At 31.6% G+C, this 19,202-nt stretch overlaps 1 protein-coding gene across 2 annotated transcripts in view; it reads right to left on the bottom strand.

Moving 5' to 3' along the window:
• Nucleotides 1-14,564: 14,564 nt before the first annotated feature.
• Nucleotides 14,565-19,202, bottom strand: part of LOC143200926 (glutamate receptor ionotropic, kainate 2) — an 80,270-nt gene continuing 75,632 nt past the window's right edge. For both annotated transcript variants that reach the window (XM_076411725.1, XM_076411732.1), the window contains 6 exons: nt 17,684-17,821; nt 17,456-17,628; nt 15,128-15,385; nt 14,956-15,071; nt 14,739-14,894; nt 14,565-14,684 (listed from right to left, as the gene is read on the bottom strand). In XM_076411725.1, the coding sequence (XP_076267840.1) occupies nt 14,598-14,684; nt 14,739-14,894; nt 14,956-15,071; nt 15,128-15,385; nt 17,456-17,628; nt 17,684-17,821 (928 nt within the window). In that variant the 3' untranslated portion in view covers nt 14,565-14,597. The remainder of the gene's footprint in view (nt 14,685-14,738; nt 14,895-14,955; nt 15,072-15,127; nt 15,386-17,455; nt 17,629-17,683; nt 17,822-19,202) is intronic.

The following is a 19,202-nucleotide window of genomic DNA, read 5'->3' on the forward strand; positions in this document are numbered from 1 at the left end:
TCCTGATAATTCGACCAGACAAATAGAGATCTTTCGGAAATACAAAAAGACGGCAAGAGACATTTTCGGCGTTTCTCTTTTCTGAAATCAGGAATCACCCGATAATTTACAGCATGGGGTCATAAATTCTTTCCACTTTCAGTTCGTGGCAGGTCCGTTCGACAGTGAATTCCGTATCGGACAGAGTTCAAAAGGTTTCGTTGTGGCAGGCTCGGTTTAATTTGGTTTTTACTTTCAAAAACCGAATCGTTTGATTTCGACCGAAATATCGTTAATGTTTTCGCCACAACCCAAATAACAGACTATCGAAGAGTGTACAGTTAGGCCAACAATGGTTTTTATTAGTGTTGGGAACTATCGACTGTTTAGTAATTGACTACTTTTTACTAATGACTGTTTCAGTGACTATTTTTGGTTCGACTGATTTTATTACTTTTTACCAGTGATTGTTTCAGTCGACTGTTTTCAGTCGCTATTTACTATCGACTGTTTCAGTCGTGTACTTTTAGTTACTATTTTTGGTTCTACTACTTTCATTCCACTGATTTTTAACGTAACAAGAATGTTAATGTAATAGATCAAAATAACAAGATCAAAATTGTGAATTAAAAATAGTAAAACACTTTTGACTGTTTTTATGGCAATAATAGGTAATATTTCGATTACACTCCGGATTTTTGTTAAAAAATATTTCCGTTCAATAATAAATAAAGCATTTACTTTATTTAAAAAAGCTCTAGTAGGTATTAGGGATCATTTTTTATTATGTCATGAATTCGTTTTTTTTTTCTATAATTAGGTATATGTTTAATTTTTATTTAGTATTTATGGTTATTGTACATCTTTAGTTTTTAGGTTTTGTTTAAGTTGTATTGTCCATGTTTATTATAGTATACTATTTGAAAATAGCACACATTTGTGGGGTATTATTTCACTCCTTTTTACATATCCACAGAATATTCAAATATAAAAGTAAATCTACTTCGTTTAAAATGAAATTATTAATTGCATATCTCGTTTATACTACCGTTTGAACATATAAGCACATATAAATTTAAGGCTCCAAGCAATTATCTCCGTCCTTTCCTCTCTCACAATTTATTCAGCAAAGGATTCGTACATCTTCGTCTGACATCACGAATTGAACTAAACTTTCGAGCCGCACATTTGACTGAAAATAGTAATAACTATTTTCAATCGTTAGTTTTTTACTATCGACTGTTTTGCGACTATCGGCGTTTTGACTGTTTTCAGTCGATAGTTCCCAACGCTAGTTTGTGTAATGGTTAATATGTGCTTTTTTACTTGATGGAATTAGATAAATTGGTCAAATTATGTTTTTCTGTTAAGTGTGTTCACCGCTATCCGAAATGACCTGATGATACGTTATCAACAATAATTTTGGTACAACATAATGCTTTCTATATTTTCGAAAATATGTATGTACAGTTCGAGGAAAGGATGTAATTGAGGCGAATAGTTATCCAAAAATAGTTAGCATAGCAATAATTATGGCTTGAAATTTGCATAAAATAGATGCAATCAGCCAGTTTATGTTTTACAAATTAAAATTAACAGTTGTTGTTTTGTATTTATTCCTGATTACTTGTGTTATAAAGTTTTTTTTGCATTATTTAATTAATACATTGTTACTAGTCTTTTCCGTCTAACCTACAATTCGTCTTTACCATCCGTCCCCATAGGACCCATCGGCCCTATCTCAGTATCTGGTGAAATAATGTTTATACATGTCACTGCTGTATTTTTTAATATATGCACATCACTACACAACACAACACTACACAAGATCAGATGATTTGATCCTTTTGAGTCTGTGTCTTGTTCTGATGGTATCCAAAAGCTGCAATATTTCAATATTCTCATGGGGATGGAGTCTTTCCTCATGTCCCCTTGCAATTCGCTTGATATCTTAACTGACTATGAGTATCTGAAGGCTTCGTTGGAAGGGGCATGTACAAAAAGAAATAAAAAAAACTGGAGTTTAAATATTGGAAAATGTTTTGGTTAATCACTCAACAAAACAAGAGATTGGCAAGGAGATAAGGAGAGATCCTATGTTTATGTCAATATCGAAGTAATATAACTCTTAGATAATACCAAAACAGGATATAGATTCAAAATAATCCAACAATTAGATCTTGTGTAGATTAGAGTAGTGAGGTATATTTAATAGAAGAACTGCAGTGTTAATACATAAACATTATTACACTAGAGGCTAAGATCGGGCCGATGGGTAAATAGTTAGATTGTAGGTTAGCCGGCAACGACTATTAACAATGTAATAAATAAATTTAAAAAAAACCTTAATAGTCCTAATTTTCCTTCCATTAATAAGCATCGTTCTATACAAATGCTTAAAGGACACTGTAACTATTTTCCTGATTTTGTTTTATAATAAACCATAGGAGATAAAGATACGGATGATAAGTGAAGATATAAAATTTTTGAAAATACGCAAGAAATTCTTAGAACCACTCACCGCCACCTGCTCTAAACAATCACATGCATCAAAGAAAAAGGTACAAAAAAAGAGGAAAACAAGGAAATATGCGTCAAACGGCCGCCGCGTGGAGGCGGTCAGTTGTTCGGTCCCGGGGCCCCCTCGTCGGGGCCGACATTGAAGAATATCTTGGGTCGCGATCCATCGGATTGATCTGTCCGCCTGGATCTGTCACCGTCACGGCGGAATTCGGTCCGGCGACATGATAAAGAGGCGTTAGGCCTGCTGTCTAACAATGCGTTTTCTTTATTAATCGAGCTCTGTTCGACCATCGATCAAAACGGATCAAAGGAGCCGATGTGGTCAGTTCTTGGTGGTGGGGAGGGGACTGAATGGTCGGCGACAGTGGCGGTACAATGGGGATGACAAAAAATTCGATTGTGTACATTTCATACAGGTGTAGGCATTTTGACAAATGATCGTTAATGGAGGACCGACCACCAGAAACAATTTTTTAAAGGTTTTTTTTTACAATGACCGATTAAATTTTTATTGTACAGCGTAATGTCCGTCGCCATCTTTGCCCTTCTTGATAACCTTATATTTTTCCTAAGTACAACCATCAGCTTGAAGTATAATACTTTTTTTGGTAACTTATTTCAACATTTGTATTGAGATGATGAGATATTATCCTTAATAATTCTATTCGTGTTATTCTTAAAAGCAGTGTCTCCAAATATTCTCTTATTAGATAAACTGATATATGTATAATAGTTTTTAATTAACGATTTAACAGCTTCCTGGTTTTTTTACGGTATGAGTTTACGTAATTTCTCCGCAAAAATGTTTTGCAATGTTGGTAAAGTACAATAATTATAGACTAAGTCTTAATATTATACAATGTATGGTGCTGGTGTTCCCAAATGGTCAAGGTGTTCCCAATCCCAAAACTCTGATTTGTGTATGTCTTGCATTCAATTAAAATATGTTCACTGAGAGTGCAATGTTATCATTTGTTTTTTTTGTTTTACTTCTTAATTTTAGTCATTTGACCCTTATATATATGACGCTTGCAAGATAACTGTCTAATTTTTGGATTATTTGTTGGTTGGTTGACAATGACTACTAACAATGCACTAAAAGTTATTTAAAAGAGGTTGTTAGCCGGCTTGGTGGCGTAGTGGTAAAGGCTATAGGATGGTCCCCTTACTGTTGCGATAGACGCAGGTTCGAATCCTGCTGGGCATGGTCGTAAATTTAGGTTTGTGATTGTTCTAGGCATGAGTGTAAAATCCGACAAGGAAAAATGATCCCGGTAACCAGGCTGGGTAAGACCGGATGTTTTCTGGGATGATTTCTAAAGTTGATCACTCGCCAGTAGGTAGGCTTAATGTGGGGCACCGTGGCCTACGTTAAACTGTAGGTCCAATCCAGATAAACCCATAGTTGGTTAAAAGAGACCTTAAAAATATATTAAAAAAAGAGGTTGTTATAGATAAAGAATATTCCTACTAAATATATATGAATCTTAAATAAAATAATTTGTGATTTTAAAACATTTAAAATACAATTTATTCACCTAAATTCATATGCAATAGTGTACAATGTTCAATGTCCAGCAGAATAAATAGAATAAAAATTTATTAATTTATGGGGTATTAAATTAATAAATGGAGACAACATTTCAATATTAAACTTTGAATTATTTGACTTAATTACGGTATTAATTAATAATATCGCTTCATTTTGCATTAATTTGTAATTATTTTAGCAAATTTGATATTATATTAAAATTTATTCATATATGCAGTGATGAACTAACTAATGACAATATATGACTAGTGTGGAAGCAAATAAATCTTAATTGATGAAAGCAAAACGTATTTCCATATGAAATCGTTGTTATGTGTTGGAATGATACTTTACAAGAGATGGCACAAAAATTGCACTGTTCCAATTCAATATATTTTAATTGATTAAATTTAAGGATAATGTTTAATATATAATCTTTTATTAGATATACTTAGGACAATCTTAATTAATAAGTTAATTTATTCCTACTTTTCGTTTGTATTTGGAATACACAAGCAAGATGATGCGAATAAATACATCAATATGTATTTCCCAAATTAAAATTAAATTACACTGACTTAAGATAAAGTTCATAATAGAGCTGTTGAATTGCTTCCACACTACTATATTTTAGTAATCTTTTTTCATGTTTTAAGACAAAATCTTAGAAAACTTCGTAGATCAATTTGATTTAAAGATTATCGTGCAGTTTTTCGCTGATTACGTAGCAATTAGCATAATATACCAGTCCTGATCGCTATAGTAAAATGCTTAAGAAAACGGACTTTAAAGTAGATAAAAGCAATTTCCGTATGTTTGTGATTTTTTTGTAGAAAATTTTTATTTTCTGAAAGAAAGGTAGTTGATGATGATGAACTTAACAAAACAAGCAATAATAGATAATTTTCCTGCTTCTGAATTATGATAATGTTTATTAAATTAGTGTTTGACTTTAACAGTATTTTTCTCTATAAAATTGATTGGTTAAATACAAAAATTGTAAACAAATGGTTAGAATGACAGATCGATCCCATTTTTGAAATATTACCTAACTACAGCTCAGTAATTTCAGGAAGAATATATTAGAACCTTATTAGCGTATGTCTATATTATAAATTTTCGATATTTTTCTAAATATTCATCAAGTTATTTCTGAAAAAGAGCCACAAATATTTGACGATATGCTCCGCTGCTACGTTGAATTAAGATAGAATAGGCTAAAATTGTTTACTTACAATTTTAAAGCCGTTGTTAAAAGTATAATCGACAGATGACCAGTTTAAATTAAATTGGCTTGAAAAGTAATTTTCTTTCGCGTTTTTCAAAGTCCATTTATTCGTATAAGTAATCTAAAGTATATCCAAAAAGTCATTCAAATACTAACCGAAGACAAATGTTCTGCTTACATCAATATTTTTTATAATCATCAATAAGTGGACATAAAATAAAAGAAGGAAACTTGAAAAAATCAGTGCAAGAGTAAAACGAATGATACAATAGTTAAAAAACATATGTACAATTTGGAGAAAGGATGGAGACAAAAACTCTAAAACTAAAAATTTTAAGAAAACTTTTTTACAAATATTTAATAACTTATAGAAGAGGGAAAGCATATATTTATGGACACATACAAAAAAGTGTACTGATCAAAAGTTTAAAAGAAAATAAGAGTACAGAGAAGATAAAAATAGAAGAATTATAGAAGGTATTGAGAAAATTGAAGAACGGGTCAAGATAGGTTAGTAGTGGAAATGTTGATACAAACAGATCATAAGGCTACTAAATTAATAATGGGAATTTACATTCAGTGTCTGTAATGAATAAATATGATAGTAAGAGAACAACGAATGACATTGAATTATAACAATTAGCTAATGGGCAATTAGTTTAAGGATAGCTGTTAATTAATGAAAGTCATGGTAATGGGAAAGCCAGAGGAATAGTCAAATTAAGAAAATAGACAAGTAAGTGCATAAATGACAAGCATTCTGGGTGTAGATATCGAAGCCATGAGAAGGAATGCTTTAATTGAAAAAAAAAACATAAAATAGTATTTCGGCATAAATAGCAAATTCACAAAGTATAGAAAATAATTTACAGACCAATCCTAACAATCGGTTGCAAGACGTGGGTATTGTTAAAGAGAGATAAGCCGCAGAATTAACTTACCTGAGAAGATTGTTGGGGGTATAATAAAGGGATGAGCAGGATGAGAAGTAAAGGAATAAGGAAATATTTAATATATAGGCAGTATGCTTGCAGTGCACGCAAGAACGGAGAGGAGAAACATCAGACGACGACATAAGCGAACCGGAAATAGATGAATCAGAAGTTGTAAGTTAGTTGAGAAATAAGTAAGGCTTCATGAAATATATGTTACTAGAGATATTCGAACCTATTAGAAAATATCGAAATTACCTTTACCTCAACTTTATATTAAAAGATCTACTAAAAGTTATTATCTATTTTAGCAGAATCGATATATTTCCGTTTTTAATTTTCATTCTTTTTTCATTCGAAAGAGTGCGTTTCCGAGGTGGTCCCATAGGAACCTAATTAGGATCTGTTGGACGGAAGGGGGGAAAATCGAGGGAAACGTTCAAATTTCGGAGGCACGTACAAAGTTTTCACATATTCTTTATCTAAAATAATCAGATATTTGTTTAAAAAGTTATTGTTGAGCCGATGTGACAAAAAATTGGAAGTAATTTAGTGTAAAACCATTCAGTTTGCTTTTTAAGCACTGACCTTATGGTATGAGACATCGTAGAAACGAAGTAAACAACTGTTTGTATGGTGTAAGTATTAGAAGGTTATTCTCACACGCGGAGGCCGCGGCTTCGATTCTCAATGGTGGCAACACTTTTCTTCTGTTCTAGTATGATTGGAAAATTGGTCAAATCAACTAGACTAGCTAGCGGAACCCGGGTACTGAGGTGTTCCTTATTTTTAACCATCGTTTCTTTATTGTTATTTTTCCTCATACGGGCGACACTTTTAATTGGGTTATCTATTGTAATACTTAACAAAATAACTGTGTAATTTATTGAGTAAATATCTACCACTAAAAAGGGAAAAATAAAATATTTTTAACAAAGAAATTGAACCGACTTAAAAAATAAATAAGGAAATTATAAAATAATCAAACTTAGATATTTAACACAAAAAAAATGTTTAAAAATAAAATATGCAGTAAATAATCGTTGAAATAATTAAATAAAAATAAACAAAAAACTTATTTAACCTATATGCTACAAGTATTTTATATTCTACTATATACACACAATTTATGTTAGCTTAATCCCTACCTATTTATCTATTTACATTATTATTTTAACTACTACCAACTGATCAGTTTGAAGTCGATGTCGAGCCTAAACAACACAAAAATAATAACAAAATATTGTGACATATACAGGAAATTAAATTATGAACAATGCAAATTGTTGTTGTTAATTTGTTGTTCGGTACCGACTTCACAATAATCAGTTGGTAGTTGTTAAAATAATAGTGTAAATAGATAAATAGGTTTAGATAGGGATTGAGCTAAATTGTGTCTATATAGTAGAATTTAAAATACTCGTAGTAGATAGGTTAAATAAGTCTTGTGTTTATTTTTACTTAGTTATTATAACGATTATTTTGTACATATTCTATTTAAAAAAAAATTGTGTTAAAAATCTAAGTTTGATTATTTTAAAATCTTCAGTGAGTTTCTGATTTATTTTTTGACGGCGGTTAAATTTTTTGTTATAAGTATTTTATTTCCTAATTTATAAATGAACAACGCTTAGTAGTAACTAATCAATGACTAATAAGCCATGTATAATCCATTGTTTTTAAACAGTGTAATATGTTGGGATTCTCTTTAATTTAAACCTCGTTGTTCTTGATTTATTAAAATTGCTATTTACTATTCAAAGTAGATGGTCATCCTTTGAGGTTGAAACGGATTAGTTATACCGCATAATCTAACAATATTTGTCTCACAGCCGGAATAAGTCGATACCTCTTCAATGAAGATTAACTTGAACATTTAATCTCTAAGTCAAACATTAGTCGGCATGTCTTTTTCTCGGTACCACCTCACCTGAATTAAAAAATCAATACTGACGGGACACAATGGATCTGTCAAGTGACTTTTACGGATTTAGTGCCGGCAAAGTCCTCGTCAGTCGTCGACGATAAGTAGCTGGTCGGTCTCCAGCAGCGTGGGTGTGGGTGGTACTGACGCCCCTAAATACCGGACCGATAGAGCGTCATCGTGTGGGGTACGTGTTCGGCGGACGGTACTTTGACAGGGTAATTCGGAAAAATTGGCTTACGGTGCCGGGGATTGTCGACTTCTTACGTGCCGGCTGATGTCTTGCTTTGATCGTTCGATTTTTATGGTGTCTTCCAACTGGGCGTTCGACTATAACTCATTGCCGCGTCGCGTCGGCCCTTCTTTGAATTTTGGTGAATTGCTCAATACTAAAAAAAAATTTATATATTCTCGTTTTACTCAGAATTTGATTCCAGATGCATTAAAATATATTTGATATATTTTCAGGAAAAAAATTGTCACTCTAAAACACCTCAAATCATTTTTTGTTCAAAATACAAATATCTCTAAATTAGCTCCCATTCAATATCAATTTAATTCAGTTCAAATTTTGTTTAAATAATGATTTATATCTGTTTCAATCAAGTTTCCTTAACTAGACATTATGAATCTATACAGAAACAAAATAATGATACTAATAACCTAACGCTTTAATTGTTTTAAATAATATACAAGTGGATGCGTTATACAAAATAAGAAACATTTCAATGAGTGAAACAATAATAGGCTGATTATTTTTGAAAAACTACATTATATATAGGTAGAAACTGCAATCAATTTGTTTATTTTCTTTCCAAAGCAGCAAAAAGCTAGAACGTGTGGTTCTCTTACAAGGAGCGAACCACCTGTTATAGTCTGAAGATTAGTAATTTATTCACAACAATAAGATCATTCTAGTGTAAGTATTTATTATTTTAAGTACTCTTGATTATACCTATAGTATAATTAACGGATATCGAAGTAAATAACACTGTTGATATCATTTGACGTTAAGCCTCATTTATTGCTTGTTTGTATGAGTCCCTAATAATTTGTTTTCAGTCACCAAATAATATGGAAAATTGTATTTAATAAAATGTCATTTACTTAGTCGTTCAAGTATGGAATACTACATTTCTAGTCTTCTAACTGAACTCGCCGAACATTCACTGCTGCTAACTACTGAACTACTATTCTTAAAATATAAAGAAAAATATAATTAAATTCGTTAAATTAGGAAAAGCCCATATCAAATATCTGGTTTCTTGTACATCAAATGCTTTGATAAGCTATACCAGGGTATAAGGGTAAGGGTAACTAATATATGATTTTTTTTGTATTGTGGTTACTATCAACTATATAAAATGAATATTTTGGTAGATTCGCCAAACACATCTGCATATATATTTTCAAAATGATGGTCTTATTTTTCAGTAAGTCTGCCATTGATACACTTTTAATGTAATATAGCAAATATAAGACACTAGATTTCAACAATATCATTGTCACGGTCCTCTGGCGATTGTGTTGTTATTGGGTACTCTTTAGAGTTATTATCTGCACTTAATTGTTTTCTTACCAAGTGTTATACTGATAGTATTTTTACTTAATTCCTTAATATCCTACTATATATCATCCTTAGTGTGTTTGGAATTTCCATTCACATCAATTTTAAAAAAGTTCTGGTATTCCTTTTCTAATGATTTTAATTATTCCAGTTACATCGCTATCGATGAATTGGTTCTGGAAAAATGTTGGTTGTCTTGACAAATTCCTATTCAATTTTTTTGTTTATCTTCTCTTTCCGTTAGTAATATAAACCCAATTTTTTAACTGTTTAAACTGTAACCTCATAAGATTAATACAAGAATCGTCTGTGCTTTGTCTACAAGATACTTAGATTTCCGCATGTAGCGTTTTCACATTCATAATATAAACATCAATCAATCATGTTTTAATTTTAAGGAGTTCAATTAATTTGATATCTAGTGAGCTCTAAGAAAAACCAGAAAAGAACAGTCAGGAAAAAATGTTCTTGCTTAAGAACTGGTGGTAATTGATGTGGAGACATTGCATATCATTGTATTAGAGATTATTGTATCATTTATTAAGATTTTTAATTTCGTTGGTATTAAGTTCTATCCATTTTAGCTTTTTTTTTATTTAAGGTACTTCGTAACAAAGCTGTAACCAAAATGTCACCGAAAATAGATAAATCAATTTGTGCATCAAGGTTGAAATGAATGTTTTAAATTAGGACGGTCCTCCTACTGTTGCGATAGCCGTGAGTTTGAATCCTGCTGGAGCATGGTCGTAAATTTATATTTGTGATTGTTTAAAATTTGTGATAAGATTTGTGATTCTAGGCAAAGGTGTAAAATCCGACAATAAAAATGATTCCAGTCACGCCAGTAACCAGGCTGGGTAAGACTGGATGTCTTCTGGGATGATTTCTAAAGTTGGTTGCTCGCCAGACGGTAGGCTTAATGCTGAGGACTGTGGTTCGGAACCCACGTTAAACTTTAGGCCTAGTCCAGATAAACCGACAGTTGCTAAAAGGAGACTTTAAAATAGTCTCCTTTAAATAAAAACTCTCTCTCAATAAAGTTTTTTAAATAGAGTTTTAAATAAATACTAAATAAATACATTTTCTGATAAAAATATATGACCGCTACTCTTTTAAAGATTTAATAATAAAATATAGGTAAATAAATTATTCATTCATCAGATAATCCTGTTTTTTTATTCAATTTATTGATTTTATAATAGGTGAAAATATGTATAAAACGTAAATATTAAATTAGTAAATAATTGAAATAACAAAACAAAACGGAGATAAATTGAAACTAACTACATAATTTGTCTAAATGCAATACATGGGACAAATAAAAGAAATTATTAGTTTTTAATTGTATTTGGTAAATATTTTAAACGGTTGGTGAATATTAAGATGTTTAATGATTAGTGCAATAAAATATGTAACATATGACAATATATTCTTTGAACTTTCTATTAATTATTTTAGTCATTTACTTTATAGATCCAAGTTTTGAGAAGTCAATAATTCATTCAATGATCATAAATACATTACTTTAATATAATTTCTATATTGTAAAATATAAAGTATCTAATTTTGTTTGTTATTGTTTTAATTAATTTACAAATATGCATTACATCATTTAATATTCCATATTTATTATTATAACATGAAAGTAACTAAAATCATATATATTCATATTTGATGCTTTGAAATTGTTGCAATTCTGAAAATAATCTTACTCATGATACTTATTGTTCAGTGATGTAGTAATTTAAACATATTAATATTTTGTTGATTATTAGAACTTAAAAGAATTTATATTTAATTAAAATTAAAACTTAATTTAAAAAATATTGGTGAGTGTTAGTTCTTGAAGTAGTTTGCTTGTATTTTAATACACAGATATTTGTTACTGTAATTCATGGTATATCAAATATATTTTTGATCTTATATTGATAATATTGTCAAAACAAGTTTTAGCATACTATTTTTAATTTATTCTCTTTAGTCTAATTTGAGAGACACATGATTAACTTTTAGAAGTTGCGGTCGAATTAGCATCACTAGTAATAATTAACGGAACATATATAACAATTATAACTTGGATTTCGTGGCGTCGTGAATCACATACGATTTTTATCGCGTGAAAATTAGTCAGATGCGGTCCTGGAAAATTTTACTTAAAGAAAGGTAGTCCCATAAATGAGAACCGAGTAAAAAAAGAACAGCCCACTTGATGGCAATGTGGCTACCGAAATAAATTTAAATTTCATCCTTATCGCTCTGTTTAATCTTTCCACATTAAAAGAAACACGACTTTTAAAGGCCCGACACGAACGCAATCGGTAGCCGAAAAGAGTGGAAATTAACATTTTTCTTGTAAAACGTGGCATTTGTTTTAAGCGGACAGCGGCAGATAATATTACCATTATTTGCGACCGTGTCGGAGATAGCCCGGCAATATGGAAGCTGGCGATTCGATTTTAACATTTCTCAATTTTCGACCGTCTCTTTCTCCTTGCATTATTCCTTCTTGTCAATCTTAAATTATGTTTCACTTAAAAAGTATTATATATACAGTGGCCAGTCCGTTTTCTTTTCGATAATGTTGTTCAAACTGCACTTAAAAATATATTTATGTAACTGTAATTGTAATTGTGCAAATTAACATTTTCCTTATAGAACGTGGCGTTTGTTTTAAGCAGACAGCGGCAAATTTTTTTTAACCGACTAGAAAGACTGGGGACGGTCTTCTTAAACCTAACCAGAGCCTTTGACAAGGTTCGGCACGAAGGCTTAGTGGCGAAATGCATCCGATTAGGTATACCCGATGACTGAATAGCAGCTCTTATCAAATCATTTCTGTCAGGATGATCGTTCCAGGTGAAGATTAAAGATATTCTCTCTAGCCGGAAAACCGTCGACGCAGGAGTTCAACAAAGCTCGCCCCTGGCACCCGCTTTATTTAATATTTTTCTTTTAAATATCCCTGGGAGACCACAAGTTGAGGCAGCTTTTTACGCAGACGACGCTGCTTACTATTCTGCTTACTTCTTCAAGAATAGCGCCGCACATACAAAGCAGACTCCAAAAACAACTCGATGGGACAGTCCAGTGGTTGCATTTCTGGAGGTTGCAGGTTTTTCCACAAGAAGCGTTTTGTACTGAGCAATTCGCGTCTTAAAATCGAGAACGCCGAAATCTCATGGCCTATATCGGTCTATATTGGTATTGTCTTCGATCGCAAGGTTACGTGAAACTTCCAGATTCAAATATCCCTCCATACAGGTCAAGGTGTTGTTAATTTGCTGTTCCCGCACATCAACCGGGCCAGCAGGCTTCCTCTTTCAATAAAATCTCTCCGGTATAAGATGCTGGTTCGATCAGTCGTTCTATACGGCTCCAGTGTATATCTAAAATACGCCTCACCTAGCTAGGTGGAATGTCTTCAAGTTTATCAAGACAATATATCAGGAGAATAATCAATGCCTTCTGGTTCGTCAGGAATAATCAAATTCATAGAGAAACAGACGTCTCCCAAGTTCACGATTTTATATCCGAGCTCTTCTCGAGATATTTCTCTTAACGGTGTTACCGATTATGGGCACCTTCCTTACTAATAGTAAGTAGTATCAGTTACGATCATTGGATCAGCTGATAGGGTGGGGTTTAGTGGGTAGCCCAGAGGCAGCCTCTACATAACCAGTCCAACTCGCTTATTTTTGCGGGTTTCTCCATACGGTTTCACACCAAAAAAGGCAGATTTTTTTATTACTCTTAGTGGTACCACAATCTCCCTAGAGGGCGATAAGTATTTATTATGTTTATATTATAAGAAAAACAAAAATGACTAATTCGTTCTTAAGAATTATAACATGAATCGCAAAGGGACTAAATCAAATAGTCCGAGAACTAGAATTATTCTTGAAAACAGATAACATAGATTCTCCCATTGGAAACACATTTTTCTAAAAAAAACTACATTGAACTACGGGGTCATGATGGTTAATGGACACTACACCCCGGCGAACGGGCTCGAGGCGGAACAGCTTTAATAATTAAACAAAATATTACAACATTTCGAACAAGATGAGATTAAAAATGAATAAATGCAAGCTACGATAGTATCGAAAAAAGCAGGGCTGAATTAAATATTACCGCTATATATTGTCACATAACACCTGGAAAAAGAAACGAATTACTCAAAGATATTAACCTTAAAAATTGTAATTATCATTCAGGGCGCGAACTCACTTATTGGCCCACAGACAGTAACAAACAAAGTCCCAGACCTGCTGGATGTCTACGTTTCAAAAGGCATCTCATTAAATCAAATGAGTACAGAAAGCTTGTACGATCTAACATCTGGTCACATTCCAGTATTGTGAACACTGGGCGCGACAATCCTTTTACTAGTTCCGTCACATCACGTTAAATCAAATCAAATTCGACTGATTTTGTTACAGATATATAACGCCCTGAATATTGCTAAAAGTACTTTAGTCTCTTTAGATAACTAATTATATTATAATTATAATTATAATTATAAAATCCATCTTGCATAACTATGGTATTTAATTTTCAACTATTTTTAATTAAATGTACATTAAATCAAATATTCATTCAGATTATTTAGGAATTTTAATGTAAAATATAAGTAAATAATAGTTGATGATGTTTTGGCGAAGGTTATTTTAAAGAAGGGGGGAAAGCATTTAAATTTCAGCGGATATTTGTTTGACATGATTTGATTAAATTTGCTAGTATTTGACAAAAACATAATTAATAATTATCGTTTAAAAAATATGTTTTTCTGTCGTTTTATTTTTACTAAATTGATTTTGTCAAATTTTGACACTTTTTAAGGAGCATAGCTATTATTTATCATAACTTAATAAAACTATAACTTGAACTAGTTAAATTTATATTTATTTATTCTTTCATGAGTTCTTTTTAATCTGCTTCTGTCTTGCCCATATATTTAAAACAAATTTCAGTTCACTCTTCAATGCTTCCTTAAAGCCAATCTAAAAAAGAAACAATAACAATAACTGATAACAAAGGTACACAGTTTTACTTACATGCTCTCGAACTGCAATTTTTTTTATCATCCAGATGAACTCACACATAGCAAAGGCTAGAGCAACTGCAACCCCTACAGCTAATACAACAAAGACCCCTCCCACGTTGTCTAAACTCAACTCAGCAGCTGCATCGTCCTCAGAGTGTTCTTCTTCCTGAAATTTATTTCAGTTACTTCAATTTTCCTTGGATTATTTAATGTCGTTTTACACATACTTTACATTTACCACCTCCGTTCATCTCTGTCCACCATTTCGTCTTCAGTCTGCTTAATAAACCCATCTCTTGCATTTTTAGTATAGCCTCATTAAAGGCTTTACGATATTGGAAATCTAAAGATAATATTAGTGTTAAGAATCTTGAAATCGATAAAAATTTAAATCCTAACTTGCTGTCATAGCTATTCCATATCCTTTGGAATCAATCTGACCACCCACTTGAATCAAGTCACAGTTCCTCTCTGTCTCGTATTCAATGGACGAACTTTCCATTAGGAAGGCGTACTTCCTTTTGCTGTTCAGCACTCTTTTAACTCCATCGGCGTTACTGCTTTCGAAAACGGTGGGGTCAGCTGATTCCATTTGTACCCACATTTGATGGTAGGTTGAGAAATTAGTGTCTTTAAAGAAGGAGCAAGTAGAACCTCCTAAAATATTTGCTTTATTTAAAAATAATCTTTGTTGTGCTAAATATATGATTCATGTCGATACAAGAGCAAATATCGAAAATAAGAACAAATAATAGAAGGCGCTGTAATTGCTATCGAGACTGTTCAAAATTATATAAAAGCCCAGCGATGAAAATAAAGTTTCTCTTTTGTTAAAGCTATAAGTGGGGTAATTAGTTCCGTTCCGTCCCGAATGATAAGTGATTCGTAATAGCTTATAGGCCCAGATTTCTCGGTATAAATGGGAAGAACCGGGGGTCTGAGGGCGGTGAGTGCAGGGGAACGGAGGTTACATAAAGTTAGAGTTCGGTAAACTATATATATAAATATATATATACAAGTAGAAAAAGGAAAGTAGAAATAGGTATATGGCTGTATGCAACAGATGGCAGAATTAAGTTATGGAGCATTAGAGAACTTAAGGATCAACGAAACACTAAAAAACCAGAAACGTGGGATCCTGAGTTATCAGTAGGATAGAAAGAAGAATAAATGGAGAAGAGTTTAGTAATGCAGCCATATGTAAAGAAGAACTAGTAAGAAGAAACATTCAAACTAGTGAAGAAGAGTTTAGAAACTCAGGCTTTTGTAATATACAGGGATGAGTGAAGTACTAGAAAATAAGAACCATGATGTCCAATAGAATTATCGGTAAGATAAGAAGAAACATTGAAACCACGGGACAAACAGAACTACAAAACTAGTAAAGCAATAGTGAAAAAGTAACATGAGGTGCGACAGAGCTACAGATAGGATACAAAAAGTTGTTGAAACCAACGAAGAAGAGTTTAAGTATAAAGTTAAAAGGTATTAGAATTTGGATATAAATATCAATTCAACAGAACTGGAAGATACACCAAATTGATGTTCCAACAGCATTGTTAAAAGCTACAATTGATAAGGATATCTACAATAAGAAACCAGAGGGTCTAGACACTAAACCAAAATGTTTTAAATTAAACCACCTAAATGTTGGAACACGAAATGTAATGAGGTAATGAACAAGCTGAATTTAAAAGGTCTGAGTATAGATAAGATAATGTTCATCTTGTCATATTCGTTGTTGACCCGTTAATAACATGACCTGAAGAACAAGAAGCAAACTTGATGCAACATCTGCATTAAATATTCAAGGTCAGGAAGATCAATGAAGTTAAATGATTTCTCGGAATGGAAATAGAGAAGACAAAAGATCTGAAGATACACCAAAAGGGCATCATTCAACGATTATTAAATGAAAGTGAAGTAGTAATTAAAGATGTACCATTTAGAAGGTTAGTATGAAGCCTTATGTATTTATTTTCGGTTACGAGCGTCATATTTATCAGATAACAGATCAACAGGTAACAGGTCAATTGAAAAGTCCCCAGCTTACCATAGTAAAACACATTTTTTTGGCAGACAAAATTTATTAATTTTTACAGCCACTGCAATTAAGGTCTTAAGTTTTAATTGTGGTTATCATTGTTGTTGTTAATGTTTGCAAATTTGTGTTGTTAATTTCTGTATAGATTATCTCAGAAAGCTTCTAGCCTAACACAACCTGATTACAAGAGTGATTGACATTGAGTTAGTGACAATGGTTTCGCGTCATATTTTATATTTTTACAGTAGAATTTTTGAAAACATAAATGCCCGAAGGAGAAATCGAAACAATCACGTGTTTAGTAATTGGTACAGCATATTTGTTACTTTTCTGCATTGTTAATATATACCCATTTATATTTGTTATATTAAGCAATAAGATGTTTGAATATTTTCTGCATTCCAAAAATCTGGGATACTGTTAACAATGATATTTATATAAACACAAATTTACGAAACTTGATTTGATTGAACAAAGGAAAATGGATTTTCGTTTTAAAATACAGAAATATTACTGATGATAAAGCGGAAATATTCTGAATTATTGATGATGAAATGATGAGTCAGGAAAAGTAAATTTCGCGCTATTAGAAATCTTCTTTTACTAAACTTGCTAAATTTATCGAAAAATGTTGGGTTCATATTTAAATATCTAACCTATATATTATCTAATCGATATATTACCTGCCACACATCCATATTTGATTTTGTTTTGTGAAGCTAAATCGTCCGCTTTTTCTATGGTGAGACCCATACGAGACATGGTGAGAAAAGCAGCCATGTTGGCTGTATATGAGGTGGTCATAATCAATGAGAAAAACCACCATGCAGCTGTAGCCATTCGCGTTGATATACCTCTAATAATTTACGGAATGAACAGATTATACGTAATATTTTATTAATATTAATTACTTCGGTAGCAAGTCGCAACCTTGAGCCATGATGGAGCCCATCGTTAACCAGCAACAGTTCCTGATACTCCATATATTCTCCAGCTCTTCTGGTTCCGGATTGCATGGATGAGGATTCTCCCAATCATTTGGATTTAGTCTGTAAATATATATAGTATTTTTTAATTATCTTTCAAATGAAAATTACATTTGCTAATTATTTTTTACAACACATAAGCCATTGTTCTCTTAAATAATAATTTTATGTTATTGCTACCATTTTACAGTACTTAAATGGTAATTTTTTATGCCGTTTTTTTTATTAAAATGTTTTAATAGATACTTATTTTAAGAGAAAATTTCCTTCGCCATTTCGTCATCATTAGAAATTTTATATGAAATACAATTTGAGGATATAGAGAGTTTGCGAAAACAATTGCTGATAATTATTAATTATTTATAAAACAACTCCATTATTATGCACATAATTTGATATTATTGCTAATAAAATTGTTGTATATATGGTTCAACTGTATTAAAATGATGAAACATTGGGTTTTAGGACATCAAAGTTAAATAATACATATTGATATTAATATCTAATTAGTAATTAATATTTACTTGTTTTGCATATATATGAGTTACACAGTTATAAATATATATTATATTTATACATTTCTGAATGAATATTATGAAATGAAAAGGGGTGCGCTCGACTGTGTAAAAATTAAAGAATTATTAATGGAATGTTATTAATTCTTAATGAACATGTACTTAATACACAGTAATTGTATAATTATGAAATTTGCTTTAGCATTTGCTTTCTGATATTAGTATTTCCAATCAGTTGATTTCAGTAAACCCCCCAGACGACGGTTGGTGCGTATAACCAGGCTGGGTAAGACCGGATGTCTCTTGGGGCGACCTCTAAGTTGGTCACTCGCCTTAATGCCGAGGACCGTGGTTCGGAACCCACGTTAAACAGGTCCAGTTCAAGTAAACCCATGTTGGGAAAGAAGAGACATTTAGAGATTCCTTTTAAGCATTTATTTTGTAATTGTTAGAATTATTTAGATGCTATATTTTTTGTAATATTATATTTATTTATTCGTTTGTCAACAATAAAGTATTTATCACATTAAAATGGGATAGAATATTTTATGTATAAATATATATGTTAATCAATAACATTATAATTTGGCATTTTCCTGGTTACCTCAATATTTGAAGTATTAGTGCAATATTAATTTATTATAACTATGAATTAATCATAAAACCTTTTATGTTAATATAGAGCTTTATTTTAAATAAACGACATTTAATTTTGATGACCCTAGATGTGACAACTATATATTTGTTTTATTAAAATTACAGAAGTTCTTTACAACAACAAACAGAAATTAACCATCAATTAACATCATTTCTCGACCTAAATAATGAGTGCAGTCTTCTTTAATCTGACCTGAACTTTAATTAATTGTATTAGGATAATTAATTGATAACGATTAATGAAAGCAAGATCAAATTGACGATATAGATGA

Source organism: Rhynchophorus ferrugineus, unplaced genomic scaffold, assembly GCF_030347505.1.
Source record: "Rhynchophorus ferrugineus isolate W39M unplaced genomic scaffold, kcgeb_rfMv2 rfM1, whole genome shotgun sequence".
Taxonomy (NCBI): Eukaryota; Metazoa; Arthropoda; class Insecta; order Coleoptera; family Curculionidae; genus Rhynchophorus; species Rhynchophorus ferrugineus.